The sequence below is a fragment of the Alligator sinensis genome, unplaced genomic scaffold, assembly GCF_000455745.1.
Source record: "Alligator sinensis unplaced genomic scaffold, ASM45574v1 scaffold550_1, whole genome shotgun sequence".
NCBI classification, from domain to species: domain Eukaryota; kingdom Metazoa; phylum Chordata; order Crocodylia; family Alligatoridae; genus Alligator; species Alligator sinensis.
This window is the reverse complement of record NW_005841980.1, coordinates 2,971,043-2,992,662: the sequence shown is the minus strand read 5'-3', so window position 1 is coordinate 2,992,662 and position 21,620 is coordinate 2,971,043. Positions and strand designations below refer to the sequence as shown.

General features: G+C 45.1%; 1 protein-coding gene across 3 annotated transcripts in view; it reads left to right on the top strand.

Moving 5' to 3' along the window:
- Positions 1 to 21,101, top strand: part of HMGXB3 (HMG-box containing 3) — a 23,583-nt gene extending 2,482 nt beyond the window's left edge. The window contains exons 4-20 of one of the 3 annotated variants that reach the window (XM_006021163.2): positions 533 to 1,099; positions 2,258 to 2,356; positions 3,138 to 3,269; positions 5,619 to 6,031; positions 6,397 to 6,572; positions 6,984 to 7,081; positions 7,661 to 7,759; positions 8,852 to 9,001; positions 11,283 to 11,584; positions 12,202 to 12,329; positions 12,876 to 13,007; positions 14,598 to 14,782; positions 15,298 to 15,517; positions 16,861 to 16,994; positions 17,390 to 17,506; positions 18,057 to 18,266; positions 18,939 to 21,101. In XM_006021163.2, coding sequence (XP_006021225.1) covers positions 533 to 1,099; positions 2,258 to 2,356; positions 3,138 to 3,269; positions 5,619 to 6,031; positions 6,397 to 6,572; positions 6,984 to 7,081; positions 7,661 to 7,759; positions 8,852 to 9,001; positions 11,283 to 11,584; positions 12,202 to 12,329; positions 12,876 to 13,007; positions 14,598 to 14,782; positions 15,298 to 15,517; positions 16,861 to 16,994; positions 17,390 to 17,506; positions 18,057 to 18,266; positions 18,939 to 19,415 — 3,639 coding nt within the window. In that variant the 3' untranslated portion in view covers positions 19,416 to 21,101. The remainder of the gene's footprint in view (positions 1 to 532; positions 1,100 to 2,257; positions 2,357 to 3,137; positions 3,270 to 5,618; positions 6,032 to 6,396; positions 6,573 to 6,983; positions 7,082 to 7,660; positions 7,760 to 8,851; positions 9,002 to 11,282; positions 11,585 to 12,201; positions 12,330 to 12,875; positions 13,008 to 14,597; positions 14,783 to 15,297; positions 15,518 to 16,860; positions 16,995 to 17,389; positions 17,507 to 18,056; positions 18,267 to 18,938) is intronic. The other 2 variants (XM_014518759.2, XM_025200980.1) reach the window with 2 other exon arrangements.
- The last annotated feature ends 519 nt before the right edge of the window (positions 21,102 to 21,620 follow it).

Sequence of the window (21,620 nt, the reverse complement as noted above, 5' to 3'; positions counted from 1 at the left end):
GCAGGATGTAACATGATCTAGGTTCCTAGGTGCTGCATTCTGTCAGAAGTAGATTAGCAATGTGCATGAGGTGAATATTGTAAGATAACTGCCTTGTGGCAGTGCATACCATGGCTGTGTGCGAGAGTCCCTTCTTTATAAATACCAGTCTAATCCTGATGGGGTTAGGCTTGTTGTGGGAGGTAGTGTGCTTGGGGGTGGGAAGAAGGGAATCTGTTTTGTTGCCCAATCTTTGTCCAGGCAAAGAGCAGTACTAGCAGGCTTCAAACAGATTCTGCCCAGTATGCACTCGTCAGAAGCATAGTGACCTTTTTTGTAAGGGCTGGTAAAAAGTAGGGTTAAAATAGGACTAAAAATCGAGGATGGAGTTTTGGAGGCTCTGTCAAATGTGGAGGAATCTTCAGAGTGTGTTTAGAAGCCTGTTGAGTCCTGATGGATGCACTAAATGTCCCCTCTCCCAGCACCTTGCTTGCAAATTAAACTTTCTTTTGAGTCTGGCTCCTCTCATTTCCTTCTCTGTTTTTGTCAACAGAACTCCAAGATGTCCACTCTGACTGCAGTAGTTCCAGACATTCCAGGTTTCCGTAAGATTCTTCCTCGCTCAGATTACATAATTATCCCCAAAACCACTCTCCAAGAGGACAGGAGCAGACAGCCCCTAGAACTGTGTGTGGCACAGGGTCAGACTGCATCAGAAGGAATAACAGCTTCTACGAACATCACAGGCGTCTCCCAAGATGCAGTACAAAACATCCTTTCTGTCGACTCGAGCCATGTTGGCATTTCTGAGCAGTGCATTGCCATTGAAGGACTGGCAGAAGAGGCTGCCTCATTTGGTCAGTCAGACACTATAGAAGAAATTGTTGCCTCAGAGATTCTTTCTCATTACGTCAGACCCATAGCAGATAAAGTGACTGGAGATATCCTCTTGGATGAGGCTTCTGTGGAGATGGGAGAGGGGCAGCCATATCAGACGACCAGTGTGGTAATTGAAGAGACTCTGGTTAGCAGCTCCACAGACCTCTCCAATGGGAGCATTGCTGTGGCACGACCTCAGGTTTCAGACAGTCTCTCTGTGGTAACAGTGGTGACTGGGAGGGTAAGTTAAGCTAGTAACCACTGACAGCTTTATTTCTGTTAACTTGCTGCCTGCTTTTTTCCTGTAGTCTGCTCAACCAGCAGGTCAGTAGTGATGAAAGAACGTTTCCCTATTAAATCAGTCTGAAAAGGCTGGGGTGTTTCCCTATCTCCCACTGTTAGCCTAGGCTTCGAAAATGATTGCCCTAGGCTTTGGGATGGGTTCCATAGGGAGCATCTACACATGATAGTAATGTCACACAAAAAACTCAGGTGCAGTTCACGCTGGAATTTATTGCTCCCAGGCTCAGTGTTTGCTTGTGTGCCCGGGACTGCAGCACGTTGAGCCAGGGCAGAGAAGCTGCAGCTTGCAGAGGGCCTTGGAGATCAGCCTACCAGTCTAGGGCTGCTCTGACCCGGCTCAGTATGCTGCAGAGGGGCTGGCTAGGGCACGAGGGTGCTTCAGTGCGAGGTTAGCCAGCAGGCTGCCCTTGCACTGGAAGCACCCTCGTGCTTCAACTGGCCATGTCACTGTCTACACGTATGTTTTGCCTCATGTAACTACACTGCTGTACAACAGTACTTGTGTTGGGCAGTACTATCCTAGAGTGGAGTTAATTTATTTACTGTGGCCTAATAGTGCTGCATGTGTAGACAGTGATGCTTTACTGTAGAGCTAATTAGTCAACTCTGCAGTAAAGTGTCTTGTGTAGGTGAGCCCACAGAGACACTAGAACTTTATTTTGTGGGGTTCAAACACTTTCATTTCCCTGTCGAGTCCGGTCCCCATCCGTCTCCTTGTGTGTCCGTCGTCCGTCTCTCTCCCCTGCCCATTGGTTTCTTAGCTACAGAGGATTGGATGGGGATTCTTTTGAATTCTAGGGTGTTACTACTTGTCTGGCAAGGCTCAGCGAGATCAAGCAGCGTCTGCCCAGGAGCTGAGTGCATTGCTTTCGGAGTGCTTGTGACCTTTTCTAGACTGTGAAGAGATTGACAGTCTCATCAAATCTGCTGTGCAGCCATCGCTTCTTTGAACATGTCACTTGTACAATGGTGCCTCTGAGCATAGCTGTGTGATACACTCTGAAATCTTACATTGAAGGGACTCTTGACAGAAGTTTAGAATACAGCAGCATGTAGCCCTTGCTTGTTGTATAGCTTTCCTTTTCGTGATTTTTAGGATACGGAGGAGAGCAGCTCTTCCACGCCCCCTACACAATATATTATGCTGCCTTGGCCAGCTCATTCTGTTGTGGAGAACCCGACATCAATCAAACTGGTAAGTAAAGGAGGAGGTTGTGTTTCTCTCAGGCTTTCTTTGAACTACCACTTCTGCGATATCACTGAGCTTATCTATGTCAGTCTGTTAATGAGTGGTGGATAACATCTTCTGAGTCCTGGCCTAGACAAAACCTTAAAGAGTTTGATCATATTCAGCTCCTTATTCCTAACAAGATACATCACACTAATTGCGATTTCCTCTCTAGTTGGGAGGGTCTGTATGCTCAATGCAACAGGTTCAGATAAACTTAAATGAAGTTTTATAATAAATGCATAACACAGTCAGGACAGCGGCCTCTTGTGTTGTGTAACTTGGTATTCAGCTGGTGATGTGCTCTGCATGTTGTAAGGGGTATGTGAGCATGCTATATCAAATTGTCTTGGAACAAATATGTTGCTGCACTAGCATGTGCTCAATGTTCCAAGGTATTTTTTTCACACTTATAGGAGAATGAAATTTTTTTTTTTTTAAGTGGGAGGTTAGTTCCTGCAGGAGGAGGAGCATTTAATGACAAATTGCACAGCTGTGAAATTCCTGAGCCCTTGCACTAGCCCTTAGTAACAGGGCCTAGGACTCTGAACATAAATGTCCTGTGACACTGAATATTGCTAATCTTTTTGAGGGAAAAATACTTTCTGCACATTAGTTTATGCAAAATGTATAATATTACGTGGCTCATGGGGGTTAATTAGCTAATGTTCGTAACAGGGTTACCAGTAGAAAGTGTGTATGTATATGTAGTTCTGTAGAGAAATTCTTGGCAATCGTTTTGTTTTAGACAACGACCTATACCCGCAGGGGGCATGGAAATTGCACCAATCCTGGCTGTTCCTTCACTTACGTCACCAGGCACAAACCTCCAAAATGCCCGACATGTGGGAACTTCCTGGGAGGGAAGTGGATCCCAAAGGTATTGTCCCACATTGTAGATAACCTTGCTTTTTCTAGTGATTGATTTTCAGCTGGAGATTGACATTTGTATGAATACCTGTGAAATCCCAAAGCTTATAGCCTTGGCAAGTCAGAGAGATGCGAAAATGAATCGCTGTCCTTTTCTTTCCAAGTCTGTGTTGGAACAAGTTGCTGTTGACCATGATTTAGGTGGAGATTTGCAATGAGCTTGAATGATATTGCTTCTGCATTTTCTGCCCCTCTGCTGAAGATACTTTCTACACAAGTGGTATTAGTCTGAAAGAATGGGGGAAACCTTATAAGGCCCTGACCCCTTTATAGGGTTCAGTTTCCCCTGCTTGTGGTTTGACTCCACTTCTTGTAAGGTTCTCTTGTAGCAGCCATCAAACTGCACACAAAATCAAATGAGTTCAGACACTCCAGGATGTAAGTTTTTGAGGAGGCTTAATTCATGCAAGCTTCTATCAGTCCAAAAGGCTTTATTTGTGTCTCTCCTTAAATCGTCCTTATTCTTCTGTTGTATGGTAATTCACTGTGAGAGTTGGGTGCATGTGTGTGCACAAGTGTGTGCATTGCCAAACGCATTTTGTTTGATGACCAGGATTTCTGGGTGCTGCCTCGGCATAAAAAATGCACCCTGCACGTTTGCAGAAAACTAAACTGAAGTACACAGAGTGTCAAAAGCAAATGGCTTCTGTCTGAAAGTGGTGTCTCCTGGTGTGTTCCAAGTAACCCCTGAGGTGACTGGAACTGAAAGACATTAGAGGGAACATGTCACTTCTGCATTTTGACAGCATTTTTTGATTGTAAACAGCTTTGTTGTTTACAGTACAACCCTTTAAATAGCTGCATCAGTAGTTTTTGTTTAAACCAGTGCAAGGAGTACAGAGTTGAAGCTGGAAGTGAAAATATATGCATCTTGCTATCTAGTGAGGAAGGGGTTTGGCCTAAATGTCTGCATCTCAGGTCTTCCTTTAAAAGCTCCTTCATTGTAAACTGAGCATAAAAGCCTGTCTTTAAAGTGACTTGCCTATGAACCAGCAGGATTCATAGATGCTAGGGTCGGAAGGGACTGCAACAGATCATCATTGAGTCTGACCCCCTGCCTAGGCAGGAAAGAGATGACCCCCACCAGATGCCTATCCAGCTTTCTCTTAAAGACCCCAAAGGTAGGGGAGAGCACCACCTTCTTTGGAAGCCCATTCCAAATTTTGGCCACCTTTACCATGAAGAAGTCTTTCCTGATATCTAGCCTAAATCTGCTCTCTGTCAGTTTGTGACCATTGTTTCTTTTTACTCCAAGAGGCGCCCTGGTGAACAGAGCATCTCCGATCCCTTGCTGCGTCCCCTTAATAAATTTGTAGGCGGCCACAAGATCCCCTCTCAGCCTTCTCTTGCAGAGGCTGAAGAGGTCCAGGTCCCTCAGTCTAGCCCCTAACTATACGAGTGGCCTCCTCTGGACCCTCGAGTCTATCAACATCCTTCTTCAAGTATGGAGCCCAAAACTGGACACAGTACTCCAACTGCGGTCTGACCAGTGCCACACAGAGGGGAAATATCACCTCCTTGGATCTATTTGTCATGCATCTGCTGATGTATGATAAAGTGCGGTTAGCTTTTATGATGATTTCGTCACTGATGACTCATATTCATCTTGGAGTCCGCTATGACTCCAAGATCCCTTTCCGCTTCTGTGCTGCTGAGAGGGTCACTGTTGTGGATGTGCTGCCAGAACACGGCATTTCTCGGTGATCCTCCCTCTAACTCGGGTATCGCTAGCCCAGAGGGCCCAATTGTTATTTGGCCATTGTGAAGGAAACGCTTCTGATTTCCTTCTGTCTAGGATAAAATATCTTTCGAGTAGTTAACATTTCTTCTCTTGAGGAACACTTACTTCCTGAATTCCTCAAAATGAGTCTTTTTCCCAAGTGATTGCAGAACTCTGACTAGTACACACCGTTCTGGTCCAGCAAGGTTATACATACAAAAGCCAAACTGCGCATTCAGTTCATTTGAACTCTTAGACTGAGTTCAGAGGAAGAGACCGGTTTAGAGAGTTGGGAGTTGTGGAAGAAAGGGCTTCCCACTAGGAGAAAACTGTGGATGACTTATGCTATGAAGTAAGCAGTGCTGTGGAAATGGCATGATGGGACAGCTCTAATGCTAATGAGACATTGACTGTTTGAGGGGATATGTGTTTCTGTTTTTGTGTATCCTCAGACTCATACCATGTTTTTAAAATCGGTGTTAAGCAGTCCTCAGACAAGATTTGAATAGAATTCATTTTCCTATGAATGTCCTCGAGCTCTGAGGAATCTGGGTGTCTTTTTTTTGTTTTTGTTTTCAGGAAAAGCAACCCAAAGGCAAAGCTGAGCCAAATTCTGGTGTCTCTCTCAGAACACCAGCAGCTAAAAGAAATCAGCAGCCAGTAGTCACAGACCAGGCAACTGCTCGAGAAAATGCCTCCAGAGCTACTTTGGAAAGCTCTGAAGCTGTCAGCCAGCTCCTGAATGCTGTGCCTATTGGGGAACAGATGCAGGAGACTGAGTGGGAGGAAGTGATCATCTCTGAGGCTCACATCCTTGCAAACAATGTGCAAGCTGAAGACAGAGGGAATGCTGCTGCAGTGTCGCTGGCTCAGGAGAGCCATGTGCAGGGGGACACTTCCTTAGAACAGGTGGAAAAAGACAGTGCGGGGCTGGGGCTTCAACCATCCTCCGAGGTTACAAGTCCAGCTAACCCTGCAAAGAAGCCATTGGGGTGAGTCAGTTCCAGATAACTTTTATAGAGGTGTTGGTCTGTTACATGTGGCAGCGCTGGCAGTACTAATCCAGTGAAATATGTAAGCTTTTGCCAACGTCCTTGGTAAGACCTGCTCTATCCTGCCCTGTCCCCTGCCAGTATGGGGTTTCCCTTGGAGATGTTATTCTGTGAGTCAAAGCCAGCTTGCATGGTAAAGTGAATTACTGGGATAAATCTGAGGCCAGATTTGTTCTTTAATTCCCCACCCCTGCACAGTGTGGTGGGTACTGATTGTGCTTCCTTCTGGCCTGCTGTCTGCTTGCACTGCACTAATGTGCATACACTGTGTAACATTCATTGCAGCTGCTGCTCTTGTCTTTTAGAGTTGATGCTCCTGCTACTGTACACAAAGGACAAGAACTAAAGATCAAGCCAAGACCCAAACCCTCCTTGCTTGCAGCAGCAAGACCCATGAGAGCAATCCTACCTGCCCCTGCCAGCCTGGGGAGGGAAGCCAGCACAGAGCCTCCCAGCACCAGACAGGCCTTTCCAAATAATGGTAAGAGCAAGAAACAATTCATAATGTTCTTTGAAAGAAGTAGAGGCTTCTGAAATGTGGGCATAAGGAAGCAAATGATGCATAGTACGTGTCTTGATGTTGCAGTGTCTTCTGAGGAAACTTGATTTCCAGTACTTGTCTGAATCACCAATTATATATTGCTCACTGGTTTGTATTGTAGTGTCTAGCAGAAACTTTACACAATCAACCTTCAATGACAGAGCAGCTTCCCACCATTTGAGGTTGTAAGCTGCAAATTTCCAAAAGCTGCTTTGGTCACTTTTTGGGTTCAAAAAACAGCAGGTCCCATATGTGTCATTCCTACATTTGCACAAGCTCCTAGGATAGAACTAAAATCCTGGTAAAGATGCATCTTGCAATCTAACCTACAGTGTTCATCTCTTTTTCAAGATAAGCTTTCCCCTGTGAGAACCTCAGGCCTGAAGCCCAATACACTGAAGCAGCTGGGTCAGCCTGTCCTCCAGGCAACTAGTGCTGAGGAGCGAAAGGTAAGTGTGTTGCTTGCTTTTTGTAATGTGTATGCTCTCTGCATTGGATTGAATTGGCTGGGTACAAGGTAGGATTTCCAAAAGGACCTGAGTGTTGAGGAAATCTAGTAACGTCTTGGAGCTAGGATTTGTGACTAGTGCCACTTAGCTTTTGGTCTCTCTGAGGCAGAATAGGCTAGTGGCCTGAACACAAGACTTCTAAGCTAGGAAGTGCTGAATTCTGTTCGTGGTTATGACTGTTCCTCTGTCTTGGACTTTTTCTTCATATTACTGTTTTAACACTTCACTAGTTATCTCATAGGAGCATTTTGAGGGTCTCTTAGTGCTTGAGGGTGATGTGTGATAAGTACCGAGTGGTGTTCTTGCATTTGTTCTGTGAAAGAGTGCTGCATGGCTAGTGATATATGTAAAGATGTTGGAGTAATTCTAGTTTAAATTTACACTGTATACAAGCAGCATGCTAAAATATAGCCTGGCTTCATTTTAATGTCTTAATAGTTCTTGTTTGTGAGTGATGACTTGTGCATCCAGTACCAGATTTCTCAAATGTGTTTTCCTCTTTTATTTTCAATCTTACAGCTCCACAGTAGCTCAATCAGCGGGTCATCTCAGGTGAAAGTAGTGGAGGTTAAACCAGACGTATTCCCTTCCTACAAGTATAGCTGCACTGTGACTTTGGTAAGTGTCTTTGACAGTCTGTGGGAACACCAGCGAGCCTCTTGAGAAGTCGCAAGAGTCTTCAAAGGCAGTTGCTTTCATCTTCATCATTAGCTCTTTGGCTCTGATAATTACAGGTTTGAAAAGCAGTTGTAGGTGTTCAAGAAACCATTTCTGTATGTGGTCTCCTTTGAAGGTACAGCTTGGAATTTGGTGTGCTTTCATTTTGAAGCAAGTACTGTGTTGATGAAATAAGCTGCCCTAACAGCGTTGAAGTTTCCTATCTACAGCTTAGGGAATGATAGGGCAGACTCCTTGTATTATGTATAGCCTGTGCCTTGAAGGCTACCATTAGCAGGGATCAGGTAGGTCAGTCTCAATATTGGAATAATAGTGTCCTTGAGATTGCTTGTTACAGCAGTAGGTTTTGCGAAGCGGACATGCATCAAGTAGGAATTGGAATGAGAGGTCAGATCCAGCTCATAGTCAGGAGTTACATTGGCTTCCAAGAAAAATGATTCTGATGGTCTGGTAAAGTGAATTACTGGGATAAATCTGAGGCTAGATTTGTGCTTTAATTTCCCACCCCCACACAGTACAGTGAACTAGTGCCAAAAAAACAAAGGACTTGTCATATTATAAGTGCTCTGGGTTACACAGTCCTTTATGATTTGATTTCTCAGTTGGGTAGCTCCTCTGTTTTTTTTTTCTATAGGATAGCTCTAATTTGGGGTCTTTAACACTTTCTGGCTTGTATCTCCACTTGTCTGAGTGAGTCACCTCATGCATTGTATGTCTTCCATTGCTACCTACGCACTGAACCAGAACATTTTAGTGTTTTGATGAAATCCTGTTAGATACTTTATATCTTAACATAACCTTAATCCCTTTCTGGCATTAGTATGAGAGGGTTAAATAGGACTATTTCTGAATTTCTTTCCCCTGCCAAGTGACCATCAAATGAAGCCTAAGGTCTATAGATTAATTGAACTGTTCTAAAGTAAGTAGCCAAGCCTGCTTGAACCTTATAAACTATTTGAGATTTGGGGGGCACATCTTGAGAAAAGATGACAGTTTACTCTCAGGGGTCACATTCCTTCTGTGTCCTTCCAGGATTTGGGACTAGCAACCTCACGTGGCAGAGGGAAGTGCAAGAACCCATCCTGTAGTTATGTATACACGAACAGGCACAAGCCACGTATCTGTCCCAGCTGCGGCTACAACCTTGCCAAGGACAGAGCTGAGAAAACAGTGAAATCCCTGGTGAGTTGTCATCTTTCATGCTGAATTGAATAGATTGCCCTGGGGTTTGCTGCAGTCTCTTGAGTCTCTCTGTGTGTAGAGAACTGATTGCTACTGCAATATCTTGGTGTCTTCTAGTGCAGCGTTTTTCAACCTGTGGGTCGCAACCCAAAAGTGGGTCCCAAAAATATATAAAAGGGTTGCAAACAAACTTTAAAAATGGATTCTCCTTTAAAGGAGAAAAATGTGGGATACTGTGGCTTTTCCCTTGCAGGGTGTCAGAGTTCCAGGCTGCTTGGTGCCCCCCATGCCCTACACACTGCGGGGCTGGGGCATGGGGGCGGGGGACAGCAGGTTGGGAGTGAGGGAACTGGGTCAGGACTGGCCATCGATGTTTACAAATGAGTCCTGGTACAAAAAAGGCTGAAGAGCACTATTCTAGTGAACTAAATCATCAAAAAAATTGGGGAGGGTGATTGGAACACACTTAATTTTGACTGTAGTGAATATTTTTGAACTGGGGGAATTGGTGTTTATTTTGTTGGGGTCCCCCCCAAGGTTAAGGAAGAAACATCTTGATGATTACAGCATTTTAGTGTTTTCAGGCAGCTTATTGATCTTCACAATTTTCACAGGAGTGTTTTTTCACTTTGAATGAAACCGCAATCTCCAGTATTTTTCCTGAGGAAATGCTGAAGTTAATTTTGCTGACTCCTGTTAGAGGCTATTTTACCATCCTAGTGACTGTACTCTATTTTGAAAAGATATATTCAGATTGATAGTGATCACTTTTACCACTGGGTGCCTCCACATTTTTAACTCCCCCACCCCTTTTTCAGGGAAAGGACACATAAGAGAAACCCCTCTACATCTCACCTTGATGCTGCCTCTCTGAATTTGAGGTGAAAATTCCCAGCGAGTCTTATCTCTAAGTCATAGCAAATGTCAATTCACTTTGTCTGTTGTGAACAGCATCATTCTGTTTTCAGTGGCTTTTGATTCATACTCTCACTTTGACGTGTTGGTAGACGGAGCCTCGGCCTGGTTTTATTTCATCCTGTGAACGTTTTCACAACTGTCTTAGCTGCTTTTCATCTAATTTGCAATAGATTGCATAGAATGAAAATAACAAAACCTGTTACTTTATGACACTTGCTATTTGCCTCTGAGCCAAAATCTGCATTTTACAAAAGAAGTTTTGAAGTTCATCTCTGTGGGTTGTTGCTTGTGCAGAATTGGTTTGGACTTTCAAGAGGTTTTCCCCATTCCTGATTAGCATGCTCACTCAGCATGTAAGCTGGCTACATTCTAATTTGTGCATTTGATTTGAATCTTCCAGCTGCAATTTATTTTGAAGAACAAAATTATTTTGCTTGCTGTATAAAACAAACAAAAACCCCCTGCACTCGAATAATACCATGTGAAACCCACACATACACAGATGCCTAAGGAACCTTTCTTTCCTTTTATCTGCTTCCTTAATACAATATGCTGGTCTTGCATTTTGAGAGAGCATCTGTGTCCTGTTTCTTTGGGTTTTTTCTGGACTTTTTTTTTTTCCAGCCTTAGTATTCCTATCACAGACTTTGTTGTGCAGGAATCAATGCTATTTACAGTGCCCTTGGACAGGCCATTTATCTCATCACTGGACTAGACAGAAAACAAGCTGAAACGCTGGCCAGGGTGGTTTGTTTTACTGATTAAGTGGATTAGTCTGTTACTGTCTCTGCTTTGTTGAGCCCCATAGTGCTGAATTCCTGCATGATTCAGTTTGGATCTTGTGGGAGACTGGCCACTAGTGCTCAGATGAACCAGACTCCTGTATTTTATATTTATTTCTGTGTATTTGGTACTATGCTGTATACCTGTAGCTTTCTCTTACTTGGTTGCTTATTGCCTCCCTGGTTTTTTATCTTTTATAGACTATCTAGGATGGTTGAACATGTTGGAAAATTTGCACCATAGCCTACAGCTTAAGGAAATTGTGTTTAGCAGGAATGTTAAGTGTGTGTGTACTTTTGCAGCCATTGCTTATACTTGTTAAGCTATGGTAGCTTGTACAGTTGTCGTGCTGTACCTATGTATAGCAGTTGTAGTGAAGTGCTAAGTGGGCCAGCCACAAGATTCAGAGAGAGAATGGTGCCTGGGTACAAGATTGACATAGATTCTGTTCCAGTCTAACCTAAATTGATGCCTGTGCTTGGGTAGTATATTTACATGCGTGTCAGATCTACTGTTAGGTTCCAGGAAACAATGCTGTATTCCTTTGAATAGGAAGCCTGAGTATTTTGGCTTTTTGTAGGAGGTGAACTCTGGTCCCCCTGATGTGCTGAACACTAGTGAGCCTTTAACTCAGGCCCAGAAAGAGATCCAGCGCCAGTCCACGCTGCAGCTGCTGCGCAAGGTAATGCAGATCCCAGAGAACGAGTCAGAACTGGCTGAAGTCTTCGCACTCATCCATGAACTCAACAGCTCGCGGCTCATCCTGTCCAACGTGAGTGAGGAGACGGTCACCATAGAGCAGACCTCCTGGTCAAACTACTATGAGTCTCCATCTACGCAGTGCCTCCTCTGTAACAGTCCATTATTCAAAGGGGGACAGAAGTAAGATCCTGTTTTAGATTTGACTTTCATCATCAAACTGATGTTCTGTGTTTATAAATGTGTCTGAAGTAATGCTGCTTTATCCCCTTGATATCAAAGCCAGGGTAAACATTTTCATTTAACTTGCATCTCTGATGGAGCTTAGGGTTTTGTGTGAGCTGTTCTTTAGTATGTCCAGGTGGCGATTACAATCTCTCACATCTAGGGTTTGCTTTTGTATAGCAGAAACTCTTCATTGAGTGTTCAACAGGATTCAGCTCTGGATTTGACACTGACTGTTCCTCATTTCCTCTTCCTGATGATTTGCAGTGCATAATGAGTCTGAAAGATGCAATAATTTAAAATGGCAGGATTTTAGATGTGCTGTGGTAACTTGATGCTTTTCCCAGCCTCACTTCTTTGCCAGAGTGCTTGCTGTATGTGACCTGTTTATTTTTAATGGCTTGCGCACTGATTGTCAGTGTGCATATGATTCCAACCCTCTTCAGAACCTGGGCTGAGAATCTTGGAGTTTCTTCTCTCTGAGCATTGAATCACTTGCTTTCCCATTTCCTAAGCTAGTACCAGGCAGGTTTGTATACCTGGTGGATAAGTTTGTTCCTGCTTGTTCATTACAGTTCCCTCGCTGGCCCTCAGGAGTGCTGGTTGCTGACTGTTAACCGGTTACAGGTGGTTACTGCTCAGGTCAAGGTGTGTTTGAATCTGCAGTGCCTGGCCTTGCATAGCTTCACTGATATCTACACAGGTAGGAAAAATGATCAGTAGGTTACTCTATAGAGACACCAACCCGCAGAAGCTAGGGACTGAGGCAAAGTCCTTTTTTGAACCAAAAAGTGTTCTTCTCCCTACCTTGTCAGACTCTGTTTCTTTGACCGAGACTTGTACTGCTTATCCTCCTAGTTGACAGATGTCTGTGAATCACTAAAGTGGTGAATGCCCCACCTAACTGGAGCAGTCCTGTCTGGAAAAGAGTGACCGACTGTTCTGTGTTGTATACAAAATCACTGAAATATGTGGGATATGGAGCTGTAGGCTGTGGGCTGAGGAGATGGACAGTTAGTGTTCATTGCAGGTTTTCTATACAGGGTGCAGAGCTGGATTGACTTTTGTGCTGCATCGTTTCCAGCCATGTCTTTAAATTTAAGAAAACTCTCCAGAAGCTCTTTAGCCATGCTCTGTCTGACCCTCCAATCAAGCTTGGGTGGTTTGTTTGCTTAGCAGTAAATGAGAAGTGCTGCATTTTACACTGTGTTTGTGGGTTTCCAAATTTCGTTGTGGTGTTTAATTGCAGGCCTCTTCAATGTGGGCAACAAGCTGTTAGTGAGCCTGGACCTTCTGTTCACAATCCGCAACCACATTAAACTTGGAGAGGATCCCAAAGTGGCAGTTAGCAGTATCCTGGAGTCTGTGCAGGAGCAGACTGGTAGGGTTTTTCTCCTTCAGTTATTCTGAACTGGCTGCTTTCGCTGGGAACTTGCGGGGGTTGGAATCTTAATGTAATAATAATATTAGATGGGAAAAGTTGGTGAACTCTAGATTGGAAGGAGAGAGCTCAGCCCTCCTTGGGTTAGGTTTCTCTTGGGCTTTGGTTTTGGTAAAAGCTCCGCTCTGCATTTATAAAGGCAGAGTTCTCTTTGTCTATATACAAACCAATAGATTTCTCTGTAACTGTAGTTTCTTCACAGTTAGAGTGGCCAAAGTCTGGAATGGGCTCCCAAGGGTGGTGGTGGTGCTCTCCCCTACCCTGGGGGTCTTCAAGAGGAGGTTAGATAGGCATCTAGCTGGGGTCATCTAAACCCAGCCCTCTTTCCTGCCTATGCAGGGGGTCGGACTCGATCTATTGAGGTCCCTTCCGACCCTAACATCTATGAATCTTAACATAAGAAACATTAATGCTTCTGTATCAGAGAGAACTGTTTCTTTTTGGGAACTTCATCCCAGCGTTCTAGGGAATTCCTTCTCCTTTCAGTGACCATTGGTAGGTCAGCAGCAGAATGTAGTTATTTTGTGAATTGGCCTCACTTGACCAAGAGCAGCAAGAATAATGAGCAGGGGAGCTCATACAGGAGGTCTGGATTCCTTCTGCAAGCAGAAGACCCAGGCATCCAATGTAGAGACTTAGTAGTATGGTGGAGCTGGGCTGACAAGGGAGCTGGGTTCCAGCCAGGCTGTAAAGATAATCCCCACTGCCTGTGGGGATACAGCACAAAGAACAGCTATTGAACTTTATATGCTGGGAAAATGTAGGTGATGAGGCACCAGGGAACAGCCTGAGAACCAGGGGTGACGTGGGTATTTAAATATTAATAGTGTATTCTTTCTGAATATCCACCTGCTCAATCTTTGGTAGAAAATGAGCATATTCCATTAATTTCTTCCCCTCCAGGCAATGGAGCTGGTACCTCGTGGCTTCATAAAGAAGTGTGTTTAGCTAGGAGTTTCTTCTGATTAGTGCCAACAGTTTTCATTTAAAAATTATTCCTGGGGGTTTTGAGTGATTTTAAAATGATTGAGGAGCAGTAGGTCTAGTTGCAACATGTCCTTGTTGGTTAGGTTGAGTGTTTGAAGCTTAATTTTTATAGCTCTTCTGCTTTCAGAGGAGCCCTGTCCAACTTTTTCTTGAGAGGCTTTTTCCTTACTGGGGACTTCAGCATTAGACAGTCCAAAGGGGGGAAAAGAGATTTTAAGTTATTTTGGTGTCTCCAACTATTTCAAGGCTTCTCCTTGAAAATTTCTCCATTAGATCATGACTGGTCTATTTTATAGAAACCTCTTCATCTTTGGGGCTTTGAAATAGCTTTGTCTTTTTTTATTGAAGCAGCAAGCACTTCACTGAACAATTTTGTACAAATTTCAGCAAGAAATCATGGAGGATGGTGCTTGTTCTGAGCAGTAGCTCTGATGGTGGCTAGCTTTGCTACTTTTCCCTTTCCTTTTGGAAGTGAAGCCTCTGTGAATGCAGTTTGACTCAACAGTGCAAGTGGCTTTAAATAAAGCATTCTTTTCTTTCCAGAAAAAACTCTGAGCCCTGATGAACTGAGTCAACTCCAGGAGCTGCTGTGCAATGGCTATTGGGCATTTGAATGCCTCACCGTCCGGGACTACAACGATATGATCTGTGGAATATGTGGCATTGCACCCAAGGTGGAGATAGCCCAGAGAAATGAGGAAAATGTCCTGGCGCTGAGAAATGTTGAGGTATGTTGAGATGGTCTTCTTTTCTGCTAGCACTTCAGACTGCATTTGAGGGTTTTTTCCACTAATCCTGATTTTTAGTAACTTGTGAGGGTTACGTGTGCTTTTCTTCTGCTGATATCTTACAACAGGGTGTGACGTGGCTCACTGACATCCATTCCCCCTCTGAGTGGAACCCCCAGATCATAATCCTCTTGCTCTTGACTTGAAAGCATCCTCCCTTAATAGCAATTTCTCTGAGGTGTCACAGTATTTTTTCCCTAATCCAGAAGGAGGTGGTATGCAGCATTCCCTGTTCTCTAGCTGATTTAATCTACAATCTGTCATCTCCCATTTCTAAGAGAAGCAAGCCTGGGTGTTTTGATTAGCCCAGGGCAGGAAAAAGGAGCACGGTGTCTGCTTGGTTTGTTGGGCTGAGCAGTGTCCATGTTGGCCTTCCATCTCTTTTTCAAATCAAAGTGGATTCAGAGCCGTCAAAGCCAAGCAGCTTTTGACCTATACGTTTTCTTCCCCGGTAGTTTACCTGGCCAGAATTCTTGTCGTCTAGCGAGGTGAATGTGGAAGACTTCTGGTCCACAATGGAGACGGAAGTGATAGAGCAGGTGGCGTTTCCTTCTAGCATCCCGATCACCAAGTTTGATGCCTCTATTGTTGCTCCTTTCTTCCCACCGCTGATGAGAGGGGCGGTGGTTGTCAATACTGAGAAGGACAAGAACCTTGATGCCCAGCCAGTGCCAGGTAACTTACTCAATGAGCTGGAGGCCCCTGGGTACCTTCAGCAGTGGTGGTGCACTTCTTTTTCTGTAGATGTCTTTTGGAGAGAATTGTGAAACAGCAGTTCTTAAAAAGAGATGCTTTAGATCCTCCAGTCCTCAGTGGGGCCTTAGGTTAGCTTCTGGTATTTTTGATTATGAATGCCATGTTTGGACTTGGGTCTGCCTGGGATCTGATGGACTCGGGATGCCATTAAAGCCGAGGAAATGCTCTGTATCCCAAGTACAGTTCAGTGCTGAGGATTTCATGTGGGCATTAATCACCTGGGGCTTATGGACTTAAGTGTTCTGTGTTCTCTATCTTGAAAACTGGTATTTTACAGCTGCAGATGGTTCTTGTGGCTGTGCCATTTTTGAGATGCTAACAGAGGTGTAAGAGGTCTGTAACGGACTTGGAGAGGAAAAGGTCTAGCAATTGATATCATTGCTATAGTACACTCATCTAAAATTTATTGTGGGTTAATACTGTTAATATGTTGGCTCAGAACATCCTGTATGTTGGAGTCAGATATCAGAATCATTCACTCATGGCTCCTTGTTAAGAGCTGGGTTCACTCTGAGTAGCTCTTTGCTTAGTAGATGGACACACATGCAGATGCACCGAAGCTTGCACCTCTGCCTCCCTGGGCTTAGTCCCTTGTATGGAGCAGCGCTGTTTAGCAGAAAATGAACCGTTGACTTCTTCATTCCTGAGTTGCTTTCGGAAGGGAAGCTCAGCATGTGGCACGTCTGAAGGAGAGAGACGCCGGCAACCAGTTTTCAGAGGGAACCAAAACAACAGTATAATTGTGGACCCGAAGAAGTTCAGGCTGCCCAGCATCCCGCCAACAGCTGTAGCTGTACCAGCTGGCCCAGGAGAGGGCCTCTGCAGTTGCATGGCGGAGAAGCAGCAGGCAGGCCACTGCAGACAGGGGCCTTGTGGGCTCCTGAAGTGTTAGGCTGAGAGCTGCAGAGCCAGCTCCAGGGTGTAAGTGGGGGTTGTATAGCAGTGCTGATGCTGCAGATGTGGGTCTTGGACTAAGGGGTTTCAGAATATTGAAGGGGACTGAGCGCGCTCATTGGGACAATCTGGCCCTGCCAGTTTCTTGAACTGGTCCCTGTTAAATATTTTGATTTTAATTATAAAACTCCCAGAACCTCCCCAGAAAAGCACCCAGCTGCTGGCTTGGTTTGGGGTGAGGCTGGCCATCAGCTTCTTAGAGGCTGGGATGGTTCATGTGATCCACTGCAACCGCCCACTTCTGAAGAACTGACTGAACGACCTCTTCCCTTCTGAGGGTATGTGCTGAGTGCTTTTTCCTTTGGCAGGTAATGCCAGTGCCTTGGTGAGGCTGCTTCAGGATGAGACCTGCAAGCTGGAGCAAATTGGCTCCTACGATGAGGAGCAGCTGCGGGACTTTCTGACACAATGTGGAGTGCCCTGGGAAGCAGCAGATACAAAGGTAATAGGATTGTTCCCCACGCACCAGGTCATGCCCCCCTGTCATCTTCTCTTCGATTGGTAATGTGTAGAGTACTTTTTGCTCCACTGTACTAAGGAGATGGGTGGATCAGAGATCATAAGTCCCTGCTGTTTGCAGGTTGACTGACACACAGTTAAACAGTCAACCCTTGTGGGTTAGAGGAAGAGAAGCTTGTAATTACCTTGTCATGGGCTCCTCCTCTTGGAGACGTGCATCTTCCCTGTTGTACTCAGCATGAAATTAAAAGCTTGTTAGCATATGTTCAAGCAGGACTTGTGTGAGATGGCACTTAGCCAGGCCCTTTTTTTTTTAGGAGACTCCTGGGCCTTCATTCTTTATTTAAATGCAGGCCTTTCTCTCTGTGTTTTGCCTAGGACCAGCTCTGTTACTCTCTCCTGGCCCTCTATGACTTTGTGCTAAATGGGACAAGTGCCAAACAAGTCTCAGCCCAGCACACGGGAGGCAAAATCTACAAAGTGTGTCCACACCAGGTAAGGCAGGTTGGAAGCTGCCATCTGTTTGCTTGGCAGGTGTGAGTGACAGGTGCTTTAATCAGTGGTTTACACATCATTTGCACAGGGAAAGATATTTGTCCCCCCTCTCCTGGAAGTATAAACAGGAGACTGATAGTGAGTGGAGGGGAATATGGGATTCTTGTTCTCCAGCTCTTTTCAGGGGATATCAAGGTGACTTGGTCTTAATAGTCCCAGAAAGCAACATTTTTTTTTTTTTATTTTATTTTTTTTTATTTTTTGAAGAAAAGAATGCAAGGTTGGGGTGAGTGAGAAGGTTCCTGACTATGCCACAGAGGTGGGATTAAAAATTATCCATCTCTGCATGAGTCACTGTTGACTTGTGTGGGGAGGAGACAAAACTGAGGGGGCACTGAGTTGACCAGCTAGTTAAGAGAAGTTGTGACCATTACACTTGAAAGTGGGAGTTTTTAAACAAATATTTTGTTCTCTTTAGGAATTTTTGTTTTGGGTTTAGTGCAGTGCAATGCCCCAAAATTGCCAGTTTGTTTTTCTCTCTCCTTCCTAGGTGGTGTGTGGCTCGAAGTACATCGTGAGAGGGGAAAGTGCCCGGGACCACGTGGACCTGCTAGTCTCCTCACGCCATTGGCCTCCTGTCTACGTGGTCGATATGGCCTCTGCAGTGTCATTGTGTGCAGACATCTGCTGCCCTGACCTGACTTCCCAGATGTGGGGAAAGAACCAGGGATGCTTCTCTGACCCCCTGGAGCTGCCAGCGGTTAGTTATATTGCAGTCCATGCCATCTGCCAGGCTGAAAGGAATTTTCAGCATTGGTACCGGTCTTGTGTCATCTGCAGCTATGACCCTGTGGGGTGACTTGGCATCCTTTTATTATTAGGCTAATTCTAGAGTGAGGCTGCAGCTCTCTGCCTTTTGGGAGGTCTCAGACTGATGACAGGCATGTGTCATGACCTGTCCAGTGTTGTTACTTTTACTGGTACATTCCTCCTGGGAACAGTTACAGGCAATACTTGCTGCTATTGCAATTCACACGTGTTCTCTTACACATGCAGTATGCACTGGTGATATGTCTTAGTTGCACAGCTTGTGGATGTTGGAGCATGTGGCCTGTTCTTAAGACAGTGCCTTGAGTCATTCAACAGACATTTTACTATTAGAAAAGCAAGGAAGCTGGAGAGCAACAGGGATGTAGTGATGATGTTTTCCTGCCTATCTGATGGCTCAGCATGGGGTTTGGGATGTATGAGGCTGCCCTCTTGGGGTCTGTGGAGAATACTGACTGTCTGCTTACCCCCTCTGCCCCAGGTCATAATTCTCATCTTTGATTCAAGAAAGAGTTAGGATTTTCCTAGTCTCTTAACAGGTGCGCACTCAGCTGGGTGCATGGGTGTGTGTGTAATATAAAAGAACTCTTTTCCCCTCTTCCAGTATGTGTCCTGCCCAGAGCTGCTAGACAGGCACTACAGTGTGGATATGAACATAACTGAGCACTCTGTCCAGCACCCAGTCACCAAGTCCACAGCCCGCCGAGTTGTTCACGCTGAGGCAGAGGCGAATGCCCAGAGCGACCCAGTGGCCCGGCACCATTCTATCTCCTTGTGTCAGGAGCTGGAGCCTTACAGTGCCATCATCGCCACCCTCAACGACAGCAAAACTAGCAACATTCGCCAAAGGCCGATCACCTTTGACAATGCCACCCACTATTACCTCTACAACCGCCTGATGGACTTCCTCACCAGCAAGGAGATTGTGAACCAGCAGATCCATGAGGTGGTGCAGAGCTGTCAGCCTGGCGAGGTGGTGATCCGGGATGCCCTGTACCGGCTGGGGGTAGCCCAGATAAAAACAGAAATGGAGGAGGAGGAAGAGGAACTCCAGGAGGATGATAAAGAGGCTGCTGAATAAGCTGTTTTGAGCTTAGTTGGTTTATCTCTTTCTGGCCGGGCAGGTAGGGGTGCTGGGGTGGCTTTGGCCAGCTCTTGGCAACTGTCAGGTTTATTTGGGGTAGCTAATTCTTTACACGGAGAAGCTGTGATTACAGAAGGCTTTGACTGCTTACACTGACCAAAGAGCTGTGTGCTTCCTGAGGGCTGTCACTGCTGCCGTGAGCACGAGTTTCCTTAACATCCTTGCAAAGAGGCTGGGATTCCCTGCCAAGGTGATTCTTGGCCCCATCTGTGTGTGGAGCAAAGTGCTGCTCTTGCAGCAGTTGGCTGAGGTGGAGGAAGGAGGCATTTCTAGTCCCTGGGGGTGTCTGAGATGGGAAAGCACGTGGATTTCTTTTCCATCTAGATCTTAGTTTACTGACCTTGTTCATCAATGCAGGGTTGGGTGTGGTGGGGCAAGACTGGAAGGAAAGCAGCAGAAAACAGCACAGGGCTCCCCCCAGACTGTTTTGAATGAATTAGCAGAATACACGGACCTCCCTGCTGTGGGCCTCTGGCTGTGCTCTTAAATGACACATGCTGACTGGTCCTTTTAGCAGCTGAAAGCAGCCAGTAATGTCTAGGTGGCCACCCAGGAGACGCTGGTGCCCAAGGCAAGAACATGCAGTTGTAAGGAGGTGGATGGTGCCATATTGGTGTCCGGGGTCACTGGCAGTGCAGTGTAGCAGCTGTGTGGCTGTGGGAGTGAGTTTCTAAGACAGTGGATCCCTAAACCTTGAGTAATCAATTATTTAGAAGCTGCAGTGCCTAGTGAGCAGACTAGGTGGAAGAAAGAGTTGACAGAAAAGGGTTGTCATTGGTTTGACAAGCCAAGTGATAGCAGGTTTTTTGAAGCTTGAGGTGTGCTGTGTAAGGCAATGATTTTTGAAGCAGAAGAAGCACTTGAGTCCTGGGCACCTTACTGTTTGTTTGTGAGCTGTTGCATCCTGTTTGTAGACTTCGGACAGTGCTGATGATGGCACTGTAATTTGCATACTATCCCTATGACCAAGCTTGAATTGCAATGAACATCTGTGTCTCAGCAGCCAGAGGCCGTGACCATAATGTAAACTCTTCACGGGCCTCTCTGGTTTTACTAATCATTTTGCTTAGGCAGAGTATGGTAGGGAGAGCTGCATCCGCTTATCTCTCTTGGCCCTGTGCAAAGTGTCATATCCCCATCCTGCTCCCCACAAACTTGAAAAACCCAAGTGGGTCTTGTATCCTCCACGCTGCTTTGACTGTTCCTTTTGAGGAGCTTGGCTGAGACCCTTTTCCTTCCAGCATAGTTAAGCAGCTACTTTAAAGCCCATTTGTAAGCTGCTTGCATTGTCCTCTGACTCCCTTTCCTTTGTGCTGGTCATCAGTCGATGTAGGCATCTGCTCCAGACAGGGAGCTGGGATGTCAGGGCATTGGGAAACCAGGACAGAGTTTCCATGAGAGGGCACGGGAGGTTCAGAGATGCATAGTATGAAAAGTCCCTTCTGTGAAGGGGAACCTACTGAGTACCGTACTGTAAAAGTAAATGTATTAAGTCTGAGCAAATTCGGTAATTATGCTTTGGGGTTTTTCTGTTAAGAATGTTAATTTATTAAAGACATTAGTGACTTTTTCAGTCTGTGATAAAGTTTAATAAATTATCTCCAATTTTTTTGAGTGAAACAGCTTGGCTACTTGAGTTTTCGTTGAGATTTAGACATCAGGAAAAGGTTTTGTGCAGTTTGACAGAGATATGTTGTTTGCAGTTGACAGGTGAAAAGCCTGCCAACATTTCACATCCACATGGACTTCAGGCCAAGGTGAGTTAGAGAAGTAAAACTTGGTTGTCTCAGTCCTGTGTTTTGAAAGGAGTACATATAAAGTCCCTGGGCTCCACACCGTAGCAATGAATCTGAGTCTTTCAGAATAAAGCTGGTCTGTAAATACAACTCCTTGTATCACCTTTTAAATAAAAATTCATCACCTTGCGTAGGGGGGAGCAAAAAGCAAAGAGTTTGGGTCAAATATCTTCTTTTCCGCTGGACTTCAGAATCTTTCTTCCTCCCCCAAAATGGTGTTCTTTATTACTGGACTAGAAAATTAAGCAGAAAGTGATGGTTGACTTCATTGTGTGAGTGGTTTAGAATGATTTTTAGGAGCTAGAGTTTGGTTTGCTCCAAGTGAACCCCAGATTCTGATTCATTC